At 37.2% G+C, this 22024-nt stretch overlaps 1 protein-coding gene across 1 annotated transcript in view; it reads left to right on the forward strand.

Moving 5' to 3' along the window:
• The window catches only part of ADGRV1 (adhesion G protein-coupled receptor V1), a 552089-nt gene that overhangs the window by 114955 nt on the left and 415110 nt on the right, over nt 1-22024 (forward strand). The window contains exons 32-42 of the mRNA XM_012802802.2: nt 188-369; nt 1743-2554; nt 4723-4932; nt 11736-11866; nt 12426-12525; nt 13138-13317; nt 14557-14720; nt 16793-16886; nt 18784-18862; nt 18972-19110; nt 19840-19981. Of these exons, the coding sequence (XP_012658256.2) occupies nt 188-369; nt 1743-2554; nt 4723-4932; nt 11736-11866; nt 12426-12525; nt 13138-13317; nt 14557-14720; nt 16793-16886; nt 18784-18862; nt 18972-19110; nt 19840-19981 (2233 nt within the window). The remainder of the gene's footprint in view (nt 1-187; nt 370-1742; nt 2555-4722; nt 4933-11735; nt 11867-12425; nt 12526-13137; nt 13318-14556; nt 14721-16792; nt 16887-18783; nt 18863-18971; nt 19111-19839; nt 19982-22024) is intronic.

Genomic DNA, 22024 nt, shown 5'->3' on the forward strand with positions numbered 1-22024 from the left:
TAAAAATTGATGGTGGGTTATTCTCTGACACACTAGATTTGTAAAGTAATTGGGGGAGTTACTTTGAGTCCGTTTATATTTCATTCCATTTTGTTCTTGTATGTATATGTTTGATTTTTTTTCTCTGTATCGTTATTCTAATTTCAGAACTGTGATGCTGTTAAGGAAGTTTTCACTGTGTTTTTAGGTTATCCAAGTGCAACTAACTGATGCCTCTGATGGAGGTACTATTGGGTTAGATCGAGTGGCAAGTGTTATTATTCCTGCCAATGATAATCCTTATGGTACAGTAGCCTTTGTTCAGACGGTTTATCGTGTTCAAGAGCCTCTGGAAAGAAGTTCCTGTGCTAACATAACTGTCAGGAGAAGGTATCTGAGATGGCTGCTTGTGTGGGAGTGATGGGAATTGTAGGGTGGTGGGAAGGATCCCTTGCACAATTAAGCCATTTAGGTTTGGTGATTTTTTTTTGTAGGTTATTATAGTGCATTAATTAAATTAGGTATATTAGCATAAAGAGCCTGTCGCATGTATCATACCTGTGTTAGTGCAATGAGAATAGATTATATGTCAATGGACTTTCTAATCCCAGAAATTTATTGCTTTAAGCTGTGATTTGTTAGAGTTAGAATTTAAATATAACTAGTTTCTAAATGAAAGACCACTCACATGCTGTTTGGAGTGGTTGCTTTTCAGGTTCTGTTTTTCTTGCATTTCTTTTGTAAGGCAGTATAGTATCCACTGAGCTCTTTCAGAAATAGAAAATGTCGGGTATTGAGACCTATGGTAAGTACAGTTGTCCCTCTGGTAACCATGGGGATTGGTTCCAGGACTCCTAGGGAAACCATAGTCCTTGGATGCACAAAGTCTCTGTATAAAACGGCCATAAAATGAATGTGCACATAACCTACATCCTCCCATATGCTGTAAATAATCTCTAGATTACTTATACTACTTAATATAATGTAAATTCTATGTGTTTTTTAATTGTTATTTTTACTTTTTTCCCAAATATTTTCAAATCTGTGGTGTTCGAATCCGCAAGTATGCAATTCATGGATATGGAGGGCCAACTATAATTACATTCCCTCCAAATGTACTCACACTGTTACCGTTGTTACTTCCTTCAGTGAAATATAGTAATGAAAATTAATTCTGTAAAATAAAAAAAAGAAAATTCTGTAATTTTGTTAGGAAATCTTAAATTTGCATACATTGGAAGATACTTTCATAGCTTGGTTAAAAATAAGTATTGTTTGATTGAAAACTAGCAAGGTAGGCCAGTCCGGTAGCTCATACCTGTAACCCTAGCACTCTGGGAGGCTAAAGTGGGTGGATTGCCTGAGCTCACGAGTTTAAGACCAGCCTGAGCCAGAGTGAGACCTCATCTCTAAAAATAGCCCAACATTGTGGCAGGTGCCTGTAGTCCAGCTACTTGGGAGGCTGAGGCAAGAGAATTACTTGAGCCCAAGAGTTTGAGGTTGCTGTGAGCTGTGATGCCATGGCACTCTACTGAGGGTGACAAAGTAAGATTTTGTCTCAAAAAAAAAAAAAGGAAACTAGCAAGGTGTCCTTCCATGAGAAAACAAAATGTTGAAAGACAATTATAAGCATGGCTGTGTTTTTACTAGGGCTTTAACAGACTTTTTGTTTTTTAAATTGAAAGCCACAACCAGTTTTCCTCTCCCCTATATGCGTCTACTGTGAGTACGTAACCTGTCTTTTAATTGTCACCCACGTTTAGCGGAGGGCTGTTTGGCTGCCTGCTGCTGTTCTACAGCACTTCCGACATTGATGTGGTGGCTCTTGCAATTGAGGAAGGTCAAGATCTACTGTCCTACTATGAATCGCCAATACAAGGGGTGCCTGACCCGCTCTGGAGGGCACGGATGAATGTCTCTGAGGTGGGGGATCCCCAGTACAACTGTGCCACCTCGTGCCTCAGAGAGCACGCTTGCTCTGCATTCTCATTCCTCAGGGCCTCTGAGGGTCCTCGGTGTTTTTGGACGACATCATGGATCAGCCCAACTATCAACACTTCAGACTTCTGGACCTACAGGAAAAACATGACCAGGGTCGCATCTCTTTTTAGCAGTCAAGCTGTGGCTGGGAGTGACTACGAGCCTGTGACGAGGCAGTGGGCTGTAATGCTGGAAGGTGATGAATTTGCAAATCTCACAGTTTCTATTCTTCCTGACGATTTCCCAGAAATGGATGAGAGTTTCCTGATCTCTCTCCTTGAAGTTCACCTCATGAACATCACAGCCAGTTTAGAAAATCAGCCCACCATAGGACAGCCAAATACCTCCACGGTTGTCATAGCCCTGAATGGTGACGCCTTTGGGGTGTTTGTGATCTATAGTATCAGCCCCAATACCTCAGAAGATGGCTTATTTGTCGAAGTTCCGGAGCAGCCCCACACCCTGGTGGAGCTGGTGATACACAGGACCGGGGGCAGCTTAGGTCAGGTGACAGTTGAGTGGCGTGTTGTTGGTGGAACGGCTGCTGAAGGTTTCGATTTTATAGGTGCTGGAGACGTTCTGACTTTTGCTGAAGGTGAGTGATGGTTCTAAATGAATTTCAGTCCCCTCCATGCTGTAAAGTTATCACAGTCAATTTTTATGATAAATTAAGGGTTCTGACTTAATGTATAAATTCTTGACAATAATCAGCATGGTTTTTGAAAAAAATAGAAATTAGCTGGCTTGTTAGTGGTTGGCGTGACCTATATGTGCTGATACAATGTGTATCTTTTTAGCTCATTAAAAATAAAGATGTTTTGGGAATATCTTTATTATGTGAATTGCTTTATGTATGATAGCAAGTGCCTTTAAGGAAACACAGAAGCAAATGTAAGGTAAGTTCTAATTTTGTAAGGGAAATTATAAGAGTAAGCCATGTTCCTACAACCAAACTGGGAGTAAGAAGCAGTGATAGTTAGGGAATGGGTATTAATTGGTAAGCATGTTCATATGCAAGGTGTGTCTTTGATTAAAATGATTTTTAAGTGAAAACAGTGTAAACTTTAGTGATTGCATCTATATTAAATTGATCATAGTGATAGATCATTTTATAATGCTGTTCTTAGATTTACAATGTTTTCATAAATTATACAATAATATTTTACATGGCCAAAAAATTACAGGTACGCTCACGTGCACTGATTCTTTTTCAGGAGTGATTGACTCTTCTGATATTTAAAATTGGAAAAGTTCATATATTTAAAATAGCTTTCTTTGGCTGTGGAGAGATATCTTTACTGAGATATTTAAATTTTGAGTTGTACATTTATAGATTCTACCAAGTTTTTTTTAAACAGTGCTTTTCTGATTGAAAAAGTGATGTATTCTCATAAAAACCTCAGGATACACACAAAATAAAGGAACTAAACATTATTCATAATTTGATTTCTCAGAGCAATCCAATGTATCTGTTTAACATTTTAATGCATACACTTTTTTGAGGGGACACTAATTAAGACTCAGTATGATATTGTATACTTTTGAGACATCTAATAAGTGTGATGTTTTAGAGTAAATTTCTATAATGGTTATTTCTCAGTTGATGATTTGTTAAGCAGTGGAATAGTGGAATGTGACATGCGTGGTGGAGGGGGGCAGGGTGGTAATTGGTAACATTTCTCCTATTCCAAAGGGAACAGTGAACATGTACTGAGGAGGGAGTGGAGATGAAATGTTTCCCGTGGAACATTCCAGGGACATTTCCTGGTGCCCTAGATCAGACTGGGAAGCAGATTGCTTGGCCTTTGAGGCTATCAGTCGTCCCTTTGAGTTCTCTTTTTTGCCTTTCTTCCCTGCATTACATCCTGTGAACTGATACTTGATGCTGTCACCGCAACCAAGATTCAGTTCATTCCGCCTGCTTCTTTCACTCAGTTTGCCATCCTTTTTCTGTTCCTCATTTCGACCACCGTTTCCTAAGTATTGTTGTTCTTCAAGGTTGAATAACTGATTTAAATTTTTCATAGTAATGCCAGAATGAGAATGAGACTACATTCTTCTAAGGTGCTATTTCTTTTTTCTTTAATTTTGAGGCAGAGTCTTATTCTGTTACCCTGGGTAGAATGCTCTGGCGTCACCATAGCTCACAGCAACCTCAAACTCTTGGGCTGAAGCAGTCCTCCTGCCTCAGCCTCCTGAGTACCTAGAACTACAGGAGGCTGCCACAGTGCCCAGCTAGTTTTCCTATTTTTATTAGAACTGGGTTCTCCGTCTTGCTCAGGCTAGTCTCAAACTCCTGAGTTCAGGTTATCCACCTGTCTCAGCTCACAGAGTGCTAGGATTACAGATGTGAGCCACCATGCCTGGCCGAAAGGTGCTACTTCTGAAAAAAAGATGCTCTCTCAAAGCTCTTGCCTAGTTAAGTCATTGTTTTTGGCTAAAGACCAGGACATAAAGTTATGATCCTTTGAAATAATTCTACCCTTTGACTTTTCTATAACTCAAACCATTTGAAATGGGCCATTTCCCACAATCTGTCTACATTGATAAAATTTTACAGTGTTTCATATGTGAAAGGATGTATAGACTAATGGAGAAAATTAGCTCATCGGGGTGCTAGTCCTGTGCTCACCATATGGGACCATGAAAATCCACTCATTTATTTTTACTTAACTTTTGAAATAGAATTTACTTTGGGCCCCTTTGTGAGTTTTCTCTTAGTGATTTTGTCACTTGGGTTTTTATTCCATTGACTTTCTGTAGGTGAAACCAAAAAGACAGCCATTTTGACCATCTTGGATGATTCTGAACCAGAGGATGATGAAAGCATCGTAGTTAGTTTGGTGCACACTGACGGGGGGAGCAGAATCCTGCCCGGCTCTGACACGGTGAGGGTGAGCATTCTGGCCAACGACAACGTGGCAGGAATTGTCAGCTTTCAGACAGCGTCTCGCTCCGTCATAGGTCATGAAGGTGGGTTCTGTTTTCTGTTGAGCACGTTCATTCTCTTTTCCGTGGATGTCATTTTCTGTCTAGTCTTCTAAAGGATCTGACTTTTTTTCCTTTCATTATTTTGCTGAGCTGTATTAATCTGCGTAGAATGTCTCTGGGAGAGGACCTGGTGGTGAGCTGTTAACTCGATGTAGGATCTGTGCGGACCGGTTGTGTTTTCCAGCTTGCCATTGCCCACTGGGGTGATTGTTAAGGAATGTAGTCAAACCTGAGATGCTCTGCTTTCTCATCTGTTACATGACAGAAGAATATTATTTACTTCGTAGGTTTTTTTGTGCGGATTAGTGAGCTATAAATGTAACCTGCTTAGCCTAGTTCCTAGCCAGTGTGGTCTGTACTCAGTGATAGCTGTTGATATTAAACAGTGAAACCCTGGCACCGAAGTAAAAATAATTAATAGTTTATAATCCATGAATATGTTAGCTTGGATTTTATATTTTGTTTTCATATTTTATGAACAAAAGTGCCAAACTAGAACATCTTATAAAGTTTATACTGTATTCTTTATGTAGTTTTTCAAAAAACAGTATTTTTCTTGAGTCCTTGCTTTGTATTTCACATCATATGTAGGGTTTGGCTAATTTTTAACCTGTCTCAACCTTATGTCAGTGTTTTCTGAGTAAGCCTGTTTTCAGATAAGATGTTACTTATAGCTTATGTTTTACTACAGAATTTGTATTTGGAATTTTAAAAAACAATTTTGCCTTTAAGAGTTAAGAAGTGAAAAGGATATAGATCATTTGGTTTGGACCTCCATTTTACAGATGAGAAAACAAAACTGAAACACAGGTTAGAAGACTTGCCAAGGTCAGACAGTTAGTGTCCCTGCTGGAGACTGAGCGTGTTTTAGCTTGTGAGGCCTTTCCCCGTACTTGCAAATTTATTTAACTAATCAATGCAAATATTCAAGACATTTTTCAACATTCTTTTTAAGTAATGGTTTAGGATCATGTTATCATAAGTGACTAACAAATTTCCATAATTCTAACCTGAAGAGTAGCAACTATCAAAAAGTTGTAACATAGTACAAATAAAAAGTCCCTGCTGGGGTAGTTAATCTTCACAACGATGACAGCAGTAACGGCATTTATGGAGAGTTTTCTGCGTGCTGGACACTCCACATCCCATTCCACTTAATTTCAACAGCAGTCCCAAGAAGTGGATATAATATTATATAGCATACACCAGATTTTCACAGAAGGAAACTGAATTTGAGAGAGAATAAACAGCATGTAATCATTCAGTGGAGGGGCTTAGACCCAGTTGTGTTGCATCCAGAGCCCACTCTCCAGGGGACATTGTACAGAGAGGTTGTTTGCTTAAAATTGTGTCTGCTTCAGAATCTAACAACGCAAGAACTTTCAAGAAATATTTGAAGTGATTAGAGTTGGAAGAATGAGTTTGAGTAACACTGTGTGAGAGAAGGAAATTAGTAAGAGAACCTGACTCAATCTCAGGATAAAGTTGGAAATTGGATTTCCAGAGGTGATAGCTGAAATCAGGAAAATTAATACGATCTTTGTGCATAGAGGAGAAGAGGGAACTTAGGAAGAGGGAGCTGTTTGGAACACTAGACTAAGGGCCTGGGAAAGGGAAGAGACCCGAGAGGAGGCCTGTGACCTCTGCCAGAGACGTGGGGAGAGACGGAGGAGAGAGGGCATTGCCATCGGTTACCAGAAGAAAGCAGTCAATGTGTATCACACCAATGGCTGGATTAGAGTTCCAAAGGGGCCAGAGAAAACAGTAGCAATAGCAGAAGAATTTTAAAGGAGAATCAGGAAGGGGAAGCAAATGTCTAGTGATGACAGAGGACTCAGAGGCCTCTGGGGAGCGCGTCTCCAGCATGGTCATCAGGAGGCTGCTGTCCACGGTGTGTTTGGTACTGGACTAGGAACGTTTATAGCAACTTCACCTCGTGGAGATACCCAAAAGCCTCATCTATGGGCTTCTATTTTGTATATGTGTTCTTTTTGCTGTTTAATTACCTGATCATTTTTTTTATTGTGTTTTACAAGATGGTCAGTCTATGATGGATGAAGGCAAACAAAACAAAACAAACAAAATGAACTGTCTTTCATGGCAAAACATTTTGAGAAGCACTGCTCATTGTATATGACAGCAAGGAAAAGAGAAACATTGGATAAAAGAGAAGTATTTTGGATTTTTTGTTTTGTTTTGCTGAAAAAATATAAGTAGGAAAATCATGGACAAGAAGGGAATCAGTTTGGAGGGTATAGAGAAGACCAGACACCAGGAAAGGGTAGATGAGATTTAAGGAGGAACTTTGAGCTAGATTAGGGGTGTGCTTTTTAGCAATACCATGGAAATTCTTTTTTAAAGAATGCAAAAAATATCTGGATGTCCAGGATCAATTTAAAGAGATTTAACGGTCAGGCAGCTGGTGTCCTGCAAGTGTGTCCTGTGAGGGTTTGGATGGTGGTGGCACTGGGCTGGAGCGCTCCGAAGGCACCGGTGCCCTCCTGGTGGGAAGGACAGCATCTTGGATAAACTTTGGACACAAGCATCCACATTCTTTTTGGCCTGGATGAACTTGAGTTGAGAACCATATTGTAGCCTCTTTAATTTCCAATAGCTAAATATCTGCAGGAGATGCAAAGAAGAAAGAGGATTAGTAATTAAATCACACGGTCTAATAACAATTGGTTAAAAATCTGCTTTGGTGTATCAATCTGTATACATGAATTTGGTATAGGAAATAAAACACCAAATTGATTTTATTTCTAGCACAAATGCTTCCTAGAGTTTTTACATTTTCTAAATAAATATTGGGGAGAATTTCTATTTTTTACTTACTTTTCTTTCCCTTTATTCATAAGGGCTTTCCTAGAGTCTAAATTAATTTTCATTTTGAAAACATATTGAACCTCAAGAAATCAGTATTTTGTGCATGTATTCTTTATACTACCATGGAAATGACATACAGACGTGTGTATCATGATGAGTTTACCAAAGTGAATTAATGAAAACTTCCTAATGATTCTTCAAAGATAACTGCTAACAAATGGGATAAAAGTAACCATGTCATGTGGGCTTTTGACAATGTTAACATTGCTCTTGGCCTAGTGTTGGATTTTTATTTGTGTGATTAGATTTAAGACATGGACTATGCTGAACTTCTGGATATAGAATGAGTTTTTGATTTCATGGGGAGGAATCGCCTTTGTTTTTAACAACGTATTGAATTCTATAGAATTCTATTTCTATGTTTTGTCCTAATGCAGTTGGAGAGATGCTCCGTGATAAATATTGCTTTCTTTCCAGTGTAATGGACAGAATTTAGAAATATGGGACAATGGATTTCACTATGGTTGCACAATGGGTGTAAATGTGCCTTTTATAAATCTGTGTTAGAAGCTTCACTCAGTCACTCAACTCAGCAGCATCATAATCGTCATGTCATGTTCAATGGATTTAAGATTTTTCCTTTTCTTAGAGACAGCATGAATCTGTTTTACACAAAGATTTGAACAAGAAATGTGATTCTTAAAAAAAGTATATGGAACTGCAATATTAGAAACACTTGACTTTTTTTTAACTGTTCATGTTGACAGTCTGTACTTTACATTATTCATGTTCCTATAATTGTTTTAACCCATTTTCTTTTTTTTATTATTATAGGAAGCAATCAATTTGGATACATGTGTCTATTAAAATATGTTTTCTGTATTTTGGTTTTCCATTATTTTTACACACATTGTAATTGGTATCTGCAACTGTTTATCTTTGTAAAAAAATTCTGTTTTTGAGAATAAGTGGATAAAAAACTTGGGGTTATTCGATACTATATGATCTAAAAATGTGTCCCTAACTTTTGTTGGATTGTGTGGATTTTATTTCGAGAGGACCTTCTAGTCGTGTAGTCAGATACTTTGGTAGGTGAGGTCTTTTATCTTGGGCAAGAACTAGAAGGCTGGCTACAACCTAGTAAAATGTTTATCATCTGAAAATTAAAACATACTCTAAGGCTTTCTTTCCTTCTCCTTAGATCGAAAAGAATAAGTACTTGTTTCTCATTATCCTTCTTTTTTTTTTATGATTATTCTCTGGCTCCTTACCAAAGGTAGCTTTCTGGTATACCAAGTTATTTTTTCCGGGAGGCACGTGCTGTGGACCTGCCTGCTGGGTGTGTCTGCTGTACAGAGGCAGACTCAGCATTTCCATTGTTAATATTGCTTAGGAAAATTGTCACCCTGTTTTGTTGTTGACATAATACATTTTCTATAGACTCATAAGATTGTGTGTTTAAGAAATAATTGGCCTACCTTTTACTTATCTGTGTGTCTGTGTGTGCATGATGCGTCAAATTGTATTTTTTGCCAGGTTTTCTTGCATATTGCTTCCATGGTAACTTGTTAACTTTCAGAGGTGTTATTATTGAAGAGTGTTAGACTCTGAGTATTTTTACATGTAGGAAGTTTGTCAGAAGATAACACTTTTTTCTATCCTTAGTATTCCATGTTTGTTTTTACCTTAAAATAGCATATTTATCCCCCAAGTCTCTGTGTGCGGACTTGCAACCATACTTTTATTATGACTATCCCTCTTCAGCTTGGATCTGTACTGACCTGCACTTCGTTTCTGGGCCTGTGTTCTCTCTGCACTTTGAGCACCAGACCAAACTTTCAGAATTTTCTTTTTGAACTATTACCAGGTTTTGTGATTTAAAAAAATTTTATTTGTGTTACCAGACAGTACTGTAAGTGAAATAGCTTAATAACATCAAAGATCTCTCTGTGCTTTGCAATAATAAAGTCTTGTTTTTCAATAGTACAAACTAGCTCTGTAAGAAATTCTGTGTGTTGTACAGCGTAAAGTGCCTCGAGTGTGGTAGTGTCTATACGTTGTTCATATGAGTTACGCAAGAATAAAAAGTTTAAATGTGTGTGAGCAATTGTGGCTGATTACACATGTCTTCAGTTAGATCTCAATCTTTGGACAGTCTATCTAGTAGTTCTATGTGTTTTAAAAATAAACCTAACTCATAGACTACTAATGTAATGGAGACGATTATTTTTGTATTGAAACACTTAAAAATGTATTTAAAAAGCCTTTCTGATGCGTTTGCCATTTTATATTCTCCACTCTCCCATATTAATCCATTGTACTAAAGCTATGCATTTAAATTTAGTATAAAATATTACTTTTACATTTCAATTAAAATTAAGTTAGTCTCTAAATTATTTAATCTGGCTTGGTGCCTGTAGCTCAGCGGCTAAAGGCACCAGCCACATACACCAGAGCTGGCAGGTTCAAATCCAGCCCGGGCCTGCCAAACAACAATGATAACTACAACCAAAAAATAAATAGCCAGGCATTGTGGTGGGTGCCTGTGGTCCCAGCTGCTTGGGAGGCTGAGGCAAGAGAATTGCTTAAGCCCAGGAGTTGGAAGTTGCTGTGAGCTGTGACGCCACGGCACTGTACCCAGGGCAACACAGTGAGACTCTGTCTCAAAAAAAGAATAATAAAATTAAAAAATAAATGAATAAATTATTTAATCTATATTTTTAAGAAAATTTTTTATTATAATAGAAATATTTGTTGAGGCATATTATCTTCAGAAATAAAAAATATTTGAAAGGGTGTTTATACTTTCTTGCTTTATTTCTGCTCTCCTTGTTTAAAAAGTGCTGGAAGATTTTACTTATAGTCATAAAAGTTATTTGCATGACTAAGTTTTTATGTGAATATTCATGGTTTCGACTATATGTGTATGCTACACAGTTTGAATATGGATGTGTTCTTTTAGGGCTTTTTAAACACTACCGTATTTATCTTTTCATCCTAGTAATTTTTCAGTGATACGTAGTTCATTGGTATTTCTTTTTTTTTGGCTGGAGCTGGGTTTGAACCTGCCCCTTCCGGTATATGGGGCCAGTGCCCTATTCCCTTGAGCCACAGACACCACCCTCATTGTTATTTCTTAACCTGTGTTCGTCATCATATAAAACTAGTGCATGGAGCATATTTCCAACAGGCCTCACGCCATCAGCAGACTCCCTAGCAGCTTACTTTACATTGCTAGCAATTTTTAAGAAATGAATATCATGATTTTCTTCAGTTTTATCAAGTATTATGTGGGGATAAAAAGCCAAAAATGAAAAATATCTCAAATAGCTCACTTGTCCACCTCAATTGTCCAGGAAGGGTAACTGTGACTTTGGTGAAGTCACAGATGTTGATGTGCAGATTTGACACATTTCCTTTGTATTTCTTTTTATAAAACAAATTCATTGATGGTCTATGTAAGTTACAATCTGAAGAAATGTGATTTTCAGGTATTTGCAGGCATTTTGATGCATGCAGTCATGTAAAATCACATTGCATATCAGTGTAAGGAATTTGTGTCCTTCTGAGAAGTGACGGAAGAATTTACTTCTGCTATTACTAGTTTCAACCATGAGGACTTCATAATTTTCTTTCATTTACAGAACACTTATGTTCTGGTGCATGTTTTGGAGTGCATAAAAGTTTGTGTTTCCCATTTTAGCATGTGCTTTTGTAACTCTTATATATTGAGTTTCCTGAAGTTCTACTACGTGAAAGTATTTAGAAGTGGGATCTCTATGTTAATAAACAATAAGCATGAATGAAGCTTCTAGAAAATTCAAAACAGAACAGTTTTGTAATGTTTTTTGAAAAGGTGCTGTAATAGTTGCTTGCATGCTTAGGATTTGGGTTTTGTTGAGTTCAAATGTTGTTTGTTTTCTATTTAGCGTTTATCAATCTGTACATTTTATTTGCAGGAGAAATCTTGCAGTTCCACGTGATAAGAACCCCCCCTGGTCGAGGAAATGTTACTGTTAACTGGAAAATTATTGGACAAAATCTAGAACTCAATTTTGCTAACTTTAGTGGACAACTCTTCTTTGCTGAGGTAATACTGTAAAGAAAAGCTTCATAATGAATATCCAGGGGAGATGGGACAGAAAAATCAGCATCACTGTCTGTGGTTATCATCGTTCTCTCTTCCCCACATCCACTTGCTGTGAATTCTTCTTTAGTAATGTATTTAACTCTTTTTCTCTGCCACTGCCTCGATGTTAGGCCAAACCCTTATCATGCTGGCTGCCTAACAGCCAGTATCCCTGCAGCACTGGTCTTCTCTTCCCTGCTTGCATTTTTCCTGTTCACTGCTGCTGTAGAAATCTCCCAACTTTTTGTTCTGTCTGAGATTTTCAGCAGTGCTACATTGCTCACTAAATGAGATTTACATTCATTAACTCAGCCTTCAAGATTTTCCACAATTAGCCCTTTATCTGCTTTGAGCCTGGGTTGTCATGAATCAATGGTTTTTATTTATTTATTTTTAAGCTATGGAACTCTTTGTTAACATGAAAATATGTTTGAGTGCACAATTTATAAGGCCAGAGAAAGCAGGAGATAATTTGTGTTCAGTAGCAATAGAGGCATGAGTTTCTTTCTGTCTGACCTAGGGCTCATTAAACAAAACAATATTTGTGCATTTACTGGATGACAATATTCCTGAGGAGAAAGAAGTATACCAGGTCATTCTGTATGAGATCATGACACAAGGTAATTCAGAATTCAATTTGAATTTTTTTGTATATTATTTTCAGAAAAGAAAGAAGCAATAATAGCTCTGTCTATATTTAATAATTAGATGCATTCTAATTTAATAATAGTACTTTAAATATTATCTGTCCATAGAAATATTGGATCCAAAAAATATTAGCACCGTATGGGATTACTATCTTTATAGTCTCAAGAAAAAGATCTCTGGAAAGTTTTGCTAAATAGTTATTTATGGAATAATTACATTTCTAAAGGTAGAATTTTTTGAAGTTAATTTTACACTAACAGATCCATTTGGATTTTGGACTGAAAATATGAACAATTCAAATTTAGTTCTCTTGGAGCAAATTATCGAGGTTCCTCAGTTTTTACTCAATTTCTGTAATTCAGATAACCAGTATGGACAGTGAAGACAACACAGGAAGTGAAAAAATTATTTTCTGTCAGGAAGAAAAATGGAATGTGGGTTTTGTTTACCCAAAGTTTTCTGGTAGATGGGTGAACAAAACAGAACAACTTTTGGTTACTGTATATGTTTCAGAGAGTGGGGTTGTAGTTTAAGTATTTAAAAGTTAATCCCAACTCACTGTCAGACGTCCCTGACATTTCTAGGAGTTCAGCCTGCAGGAGTCGCTCTGCTGGACGCTCAAGGGTATGCAGCCGTCCTGACCGTGGACGCCAGTGATGAACCACATGGAGTTTTAAATTTTGCTCTTTCATCAAGATTTGTTTTACTGCAAGAGGCTAACGTGACGATTCAGCTTTTCATCAACAGAGAATTTGGGTCTCTAGGTTTGTGTTACTCTAGAATGAGGGAGGTTACCAGGCAAGAGCTGTTTAATATTCTCCTTGTGTGGATTGTTGCTAAAATGAATCAGGAATGGGGGAAAATGAATATTTCTTAATTTAGGACAAAACTTTAACAGCTTTTTTATGTTTGAAAAGACTTTTAAAAGTAACTATTTCACAGAAATGTTGTGTAACAGTCAGTCATAAAATCTTGACAGCATATGGTGAATAGGCTGGTGGTGGGTCCGCCTGTCTAGGATGGGCTGGGCCAGCAGTGGCTCTGCTCCTAGGCCTGTCTTTCTTCTGCTGAAACCAGTAGAGTTATAAGAGAATAAGCAAAAACGTGTAAGGCCCCTGAGGTGAAGGCTTCCAACTAGCAAAGTCATCATACAGCCCAACTCAAAGTCGAGAGGCAAGGAGGTATTCTTTTTCTACACTGGAACATCAATGAGTCAAAGATTATGGATCTAGGAAGGCGTGAGGAATTGGGGCCAATAATACTAGCTACTGAACCACTTTAAATGCACTGATGTATACAGTTATAATTTAATTTAAAAAAAAGTAAGGAAAGTTTCTAGAGGCAAGCAGGGGAAGTAAAAAAAAAAAAAAACAGAAAAAAGAAAAAGCAAAAATTCACAACGAGGTGTTATTTTATTTATTTATTTATTTATTTATTTTTGGGTCTCCCCTTAGTCCTTAGCTAATGCAGTAGTATTAAGAAGTGAGGCATGCCATCAACCCGTGAATAGATTAACACGCTGTGGTGTATGTACACCACGGAGTACTGTTCAGCCATAAGAAAGGGTGGAGACTTTACATCTTTTATGTTTACCTGGATGGAGTTGAAACAGATTCTTCTTAGTAAAAGTATCTCAAGAATGGGAAAAGAAGTATCTAATGTGCTCAATACTAATATGAAACTAATATATAAACAATTACATGCCCACATGAAAGATAAAACACAAATATAGTCTAGCAAGGGGTAGAGGACAGGAGGGGTGGGGGGAGGAGGGAGGGTAACTGGTGGGATCTCACCTACTGTGCACAATGTGAGGGTGTTCAGCACCCCCTCCCCCCAACAAGGGTTCAACTACAACTTGAACTTTACCTTAGAAATGAAAACAGTGTAACCTAAATATTTGTACCCTCATATTAATCTAAAATTTAAAAAGTGAGGCATGTAGTAGGTATTATTTTAAAAGTTTATAATTGTAATTTTTTCCTTGCAACCAATTGAATTAGGAGCTGTCAATGTCACATATACCACGGTTCCTGGAATGTTAAGTCTGAAGAACCAAACAGAAGGGAACCTAGCAGAACCTGAGGTTGATTTTGTCCCTGTAATTGGCTTTCTGATTTTAGAAGAAGGGGAAACAGCAGCCGCCATCAACATCACCATACTTGAGGTAGAACTCATGCTATTTTCCATGACATAGAAAGAAACTGTTCTCTCTGTAACATAGAAGTAGTAACATTTAGTAAGAGACTTGTAATAACTTTGTATTTTAAGGCATCCAACTTCATGAAGACTAAATTTACCTGAAGGTCCTCTACTCTAAAAAATCTTATTCTGCCTTTAACGTAAGGTTTGGATGCTCTACAACTACAATCTCCAAAAATTGACTGAATTCATTTCTGATTGGCTCCTCCCACTGCTGCCTTTAAATCAGCTCATTTCTTCTTTTAGTTATTATTACTTTTTAATGACACATAGTTTTCTGATCTTATATAGATCAACTGGCCTGCCATTGTTTATCTTATTGTAGAAATAGTATATAATTCTCTATGATAAAGAGAATTTCCTTAGGGCAGTTCCCTTTAAGATGGTTTTGGCTTAAGAGATTTCAAAGGAGTGTTTGGATTCCTTCATGGGATTCATTGATCAGCACATCCATGCCAGTGAGAATCTTAGTAGGACTGGTTAAATTAGAGGTAATGGGAAACTCACTAGAGTCTGATGGCCTGAGATGTGATTATATGGTCAAGCTTAAAGTAGTCATCGGTGACTGAAATTGCATTTTAAACAATTTTCACATTGTAGACTCTTGTGCCATTTGGGGATGTAGTGTTTTTAGCTACCTAAGTACATTTCCAAGAGGTTTATTAAAATCATACCTGTGGAGCGGGTAAGAGATGGTATGTTAGGGTGAGAAGAGGGAAATAGAAAAAGAGAATGAATACTGAATTTGAAAAGTATTTCTCAATTACTATGTATTTTGGGAATTTGATCTTAAAATGTTTTTATTCTCCTGGAGACGTTTACTTTTACAAAATTAGAAGTAGTGCAAACCATCTAACATCTGAGTTCAGTAACTCTTACTTCGTTACCATGGCATTGTGACCTAATATAGTATTATGAGAACTCAAAAGCCGTAAAATGAAAGGGAATATTATGTTAGTATGCAGCATATAGCGCAAGGTTTATACTTGGAGGTAAGTCATCTTTCAATGTGTACTCTATTAATGTAACTGCATATAAATAGATTGATTCCTTAGCTATGTTAGTTTCTAAAACCAACAATGTATAGTCACTCTTAGGAGAGTGACTTTGTCGGGGTGTGGATGGTAAGGAGGAGTTGTTGAATGGGGTGGGGGACAGAGAGGTAGTTGGGGGCAGTCTTTCTCCATCACTGTCGTGTAACTCGCATTGGTCCGTGTATTACATGATCTTCACCCTTTTATGTTTTCACATGAAAACGTATCTCTGTTAAATAAAATGGACAGTATGTGTTGGTGAGTATGTACTAATGTAACATGCACATATTCACACATGCACACCTTGGGTTTCTGTGTAAGGGTCAGGGGCCGGCTGGTATCGCCTGACATGTTTTGCTGACCCTCATGTTTTGGACATCTGTCCTGTTTTCATGGCCATTATGTGGATGAGTGAGTAGTAATAATTGCTATTATTTTTAAAGCATTCTTTCTAGGTCAGGCAATCTACACACATTATTTTTAATCATTACTATAACTCCCCTCTCTGAAGTAGCTGTTATTTTTCCCACTATAGAGATGGTAGAATTAAAGTCCTAAAATTTTGGCAACTCACCTAAAATGACAGAATTTGGTACTAGATCTCTTTGACTCTAAAGCCCATTTTTTTTTTCATGGTATCATTCTATTCCTCATCCTAAACATGGGATATTAAGGTCATTTAAAATCTTTTTCACATGTTAAATAATTAGGCTTATATATTTATTTAATTGGTTGACATATTATATAAGTCTAGATTACAATGTTACAATTTTTAAGTGATTTCATGTGGTTCCACCTATACCTTTTTGTGTAACCAGGTGTAAGTTCAATACTTTGTTTACTTTTACTTTAAATCTTTTAAATTTTATGTTTACATTTTTGTATTTTCTCTATATTATTCAAGTATACATATATATTTATGAGATAATTTATAAAATAGACTATGAAAAGGTAATTACTTTAAAAGCATAATTAAAGGAGCTTAATGGTACACATTTTTCAGGATGATATACCAGAGCTGGAAGAATATTTCCTGGTGAATTTAACTTGTGTTGAACTTATCATGGCTCCTTCAACTTCATTTCCTCCCCGACTAGGTATGATGTTTTGTTTTTCTTTGTTGCGGTTGTTGTTTTTAGTTTGTTTCTGTTCACAAATTAAGTAAAGAAACTTCATTTTAAGTGATCATTTTGATGTTAATTGCAACTGTGTGTCAAAATGTGATGAGATTTTAGATTTATTTATATTTAGAGACTGTCATATATTGTAATTGTTTTTGCACTGGACAGTATAAAGACATTAAGAATTATTGTGTGATGTTCTTTACATTTTATGACTATTTTAATAACCAAATTTGTATCCTCAAAATAGAATCTACTCTGTGGTAGGCACATTGCTTTCAGTTTCTTTTAGTATTGGCTGTCCACTAGGTCTCTGAGCCACCAGGTGATCGTATTTTCTTTTAGTTTAAGCAGAGTTGTTGTTTGTTCCTTGTTCTGTTCTCTGCTTCTTTTTTGACCTTTTACCTTTTTCTTTTCATGCTTTTAGAACAGACTCAGTTAATTCATTACAGACTTAAAGGTAAAACTTCAACCTTGATACAAATTTATGTAGATTTCTTTTAAAAAAATGAATTCCTACCTGTAAACACAAACTCCTGTGTGCTATTTAGATGTTTACTCCTGGGGAAGTTTGTGTGAAGCTTGTAAGTGTGACAGCCCAATGGAGGGTGGTGGTGAGTTGGTGAGAAAGTGTGCATGGCAGGGGGATTAATCGGAGCTGAAGGAGGAGAAGCTTGGCCCAAGGAGCAGTATGGCCCAAAGAATGGGCCTTCCTCATTCACTTCTGAGGCTCAGTGTATCAGTTCCTGACATGTTATTGTTTGAAAAATTTCAGTTCTTTTGCAAAAGAAATAGATGATTCCAGTGACTAGGCTGCTTACATCAAGTATTGTTGGATAATTGTTGTTCCTACTAAGAACAAAATATTTTCTATTTCCTTCATATTCACATTAGAGGTGATGTGAATAGGTGACTTTTGCTGAGGCTCTCTAAGGCCTCTTTTTCAAATACTTTTTATGTTAGCACTATCATTACATAGATCTTCCCATTTTACAGATGTGATAGCTGAGGCTAAGAAAAGCTAAGTAACATGCCCAAATCACACAGTTAGGAAATGGTGGAGCTGGGTTTAGTGGTATGGCTTGATAGTAGAATCTCTGCTTTTTAGCCTTTGGTCTGATGGGCACAAACCCTGGATTTATATTCTTTTCCTGGTGGACAAGAATGTTGTCTTTTTCACTCTAGAGAAAATTTACTCTCCCTGCCCCTCTCACCACCCAGCCAGTTGTCATAAGTTTCCCAGATCTCTGAAATTTAAAATATAAAGACTAAGTATTAAAACAAACAAACAAATCAGTAGCATAGTTAGTTAATATTTCAAGACTGAAGAGGTGGTATTGATAAGTACTGAACTTGGTGCTCAGTCGCCTTCCATATCCATCTCTCTCTACTGCTCCACACCTTTCCCCACCTTGCCCTCCGTCTCTGCTTCTCTTTGTATCCTTGTCTCTCTCTGTGTCTCTTTTCCACACCTGTATTTTCTCTGCACCACTCCCTGCCTTTTTCTTTGCATCTTTTTTTTCTGTTTCTTGCTCTTTGAACTCACTCCATCTGTCCCCATTTTCCTTTTTTTCAGGAAATAGTGATGTTGTAAAACAGGGAGGCCAAATATATTTTAATTAATTAAAATTAATAGAAATAAAACCATAACTTCAGTTGCTTATTATTTCATACAGTACTCAGTTGATTAAATTTCTGTAAGTCAGTGACTCTTGTTAGCAACAAGAGTTCTTATTCAGATGTTACAAGAACGTGTGTCTTTATTTTCTTGTTGACAGTACCGATACATTAGGAATTATATAATCTTGAAAGGACTATCTCTGAATTTTATATCAAAAAGTGCTTATTTAAAAATGTTTTCATGTTGTTTCAGATTCAGAAGGCTTGACTGCGCAGATTATCATTGATGCCAATGATGGTGCCCGAGGTGTTGTTGAATGGCAGCATAGCAGGTGGGGCCAGGGCTGTGTGAGAACCTTCTCTGAGATTTGCCTTCTTTACTGTTCATCAAATAAAAACTTACAAAGGAAAGACGAATGCATTCTCTTTACTGCATTATAGGTTTGAAGTAAATGAAACCCATAGAAGTTTAAACCTGGTGGTGCAGAGGAGCGGACAGGCTCTTGGTCATGTTTCCCTGTTCGTGTATGCTCAGAATTTGGAAGCTCAGATGGGGCTGGATTATATCTTCACCCCAATGGTGGGTCTCGGAGTCCATCCTAGATGACTTTTACGAATTAATTTGTAATCATTATTTATGTATTGAGAATTATGGTGATTTGGTCCTATATATATAAATTAATTTTTATCAACTATTATATATTTTACAGTAAATTAGAGTGGAAGATTCCTACATGATGAAATGGTTCCCTTCACTACTTCCGTAAATAATATCAATAACTTTTTCCTTTCAATATTTAATACTAGAGAACACGAGCCATTGTGTTAAAGAATTTATATCATTAGAGGACTTTCCCAAAATGTTACTTTTGCTTCTTGAAAATTTTAACTCTTCTCTTTATTTTAACTTACTGTAATACCTTTAATGTTTTAAAATACTTTTTTACTTTGTCTCTTCAGGCCTTTTATTCCTTAATCAAATGTTTACTTACTTCTTTTCCTATATAAATCTTACATTTTTAACTTAATATTGCCACTTAAAAAAGACACCATGAGGAGGACACCTGTGGCTCAAAGGAGTAGGGTGCCGACCCCATATGCCGGAGGTGGAGGATTCAAACCCAGCCCCAGCCAAAAACTGCAAAAAAAAAAAAAAAAGATATCATGCAAAAAATAAGAAGGAAAATTCTGTCTAAAGTTAACTTATTATTCACACTCCAACTATATTGTATTTCTTTCCAAACTGTAAGTTCTATAAAAACCCACATTATTGAAGTATAATATAGTCTACTTTTACCTTTTTGACCAGATTCTTCATTTTGCTGATGGAGGGAGGCATAAAAATGTTGACATCATGATTCTTGATGATGACATTCCAGAAGGAGATGAAAAATTTCAGCTGATCTTAACAAACCCTTCTCCTGGACTAGAGCTGGGGGAAAATACAATAGGTAATGAGAATTTCTTATGTATAGTTTCTTCTCCCTCATGCTGCTGTCTCTACCATGGGGCAGGCAGAAAGGAATCAGAGATTCTTGATGGTTGACTATGCTTAGAGTAAAAAATATTTTAAGTTAAAGCATTTCAGAATTTCTGTGTTAGGGTAATAGTGCCTCGAGCTTGTGTGTGTGTGTGTGTGTGTGTGTATGTGAAAAACAAAAAACTAGGTGGTGGAGCTGCGCCAGTAGCTCAAAGGAGTACGGCACTGGCCCCATATGCTAGAGGTGGCGGGTTCAAACCCAGCCCTGGCCAAAAACTGTAAAAAACCCCAAAAAACTAGGTGGATACTAAAGATAATTTAAATGATTTCCTGAGTTATTGTGTGATTTGTTTAATTTGCAGATACTTTTCCTTTGTAATTTGAGTTCTGCTCTGGTTTCATGCTTGGCAGTGGAAGGGGTGACAGAGGACGCTTTTTTGGTGTTGCCTAAGTGCTGTGTGTTCCCTTGTCGGGTTGGGATGCAGTGGTGCCTCAGGCACATGGTGGGACCATAATTCTTTGGTTGAAACAGTTGGATGTTGTTGCCATCAGTCAGCCTATTTTACTGCTCGCTGACTGTTTAGAGAAGGGAAAAAAGAGAAAACGAGAAATAAAAACCTCAGAAACATGCAGAACTGTAGAGTTGAAAGCACGCTTAAAAAGTCACTTTGTTCCCTTCTGATGATACACAAACCAAGGAGATTCCGAGGACTGGAATTTACTGACTCTTTAAACTCCTGTTGTAGAGAGCACTTGAATGTGTTCTTTGGGATTTTTAATTTAATTAACATATGTATTCCTAAATTACTGGCTTTTATGGAAAAATGTGATTTGTAGTGAAAAATGTGAAAGAATTTTGAGTGAGTCAAGGACTGCTTTTTACTTTTGTTGTTGTATGATAGAACAAATTGGTATTTTTAAGTCTCCAGAAACCTTTTCATGAAGCTGTGGCTGTTGTTTCAAATTCAAAGAGTGTTATGTTTGAGATGAAATTGTTTTCTTGCAGAGCATGGTGGGCTGTCTGTACAAGGTGGTAGAAATACACACTATGTGTTGGTTAAGAATCATCTACATATATTTTGTGAAGTGGAAAGACTGACAAAAAAATCATCTATGTATATAGGATAGAAAACCCAATCCAGACATATGTAAACAAAGTTAATTTCTTGGTTCCTTTAATCTGAGGGTGTAGAGACACATGGCTTTAGATGAGAAGGGACCAGGACTTACTGCTGCCATTGACCCTGTGGTTCATTGTGTCTTCTCTGTGCCCTTGGAATAGTGGCTTCCTCACAAGGCTCGTGTTACTCGTTGGCACAACACGGTGGTCAGGGTCATTCTTCCACATAACAGGAAGGAGCGTTCAAATTCACACATTCCTTAGTGATCCTGATATACGTCTGATTGGAATTATATACTTCTGTTCACTACCGTGAGTAGGAGGAAGGAATATATTATTGGGTTCTGTCATGTTTATTTTATACTTGTAATTTTCTATTTTTAAAAATAAAAAATGCCTCAGAACAATAAGTACCTTTATAGGGGGTGATTTATTATGCCCAAACTTTCTGTAAAGTTTCAGTAAATATCCTTGTATATAAATCTTGATATATGTGGATAATTAAGATTGTCTGTTACGTACCAGAGGTGTTGAGTAGACAGGACCTTGTGTCAGCTGCCCTCCATATTACCTGGACTCCAGAGGGAGCATATACAGTTGCTTTCCACACCCTCACTGGCAATTTTTTAGACTTAAAAATTTTTAATATCAGTTCTAATGAATGCAAACTATGTGGCTGGGCTTGGTGCCTGTAGCTCAGCAGCTAGGGTGCCAGCCACATACACTGGAGCTGGCAGGTTCAAATCCAGCCCGGGCCTTCCAAACAACAATGACAAATACAACCAAAAAATAGCCAAGCGTTGTGGTGGGTGCCTGTAGTCCCAGCTACTTGGGAGGCTGAGGCAAGAGAATCACTTAAGCCCAAGAGTTTGAGGTTGCTGTGAGCTGTGATGC

This window comes from Otolemur garnettii, unplaced genomic scaffold (genome assembly GCF_000181295.1).
Source record: "Otolemur garnettii isolate 467f Iridium unplaced genomic scaffold, OtoGar3 scaffold00017, whole genome shotgun sequence".
In the NCBI taxonomy this organism is placed as follows: Eukaryota; Metazoa; Chordata; class Mammalia; order Primates; family Galagidae; genus Otolemur; species Otolemur garnettii.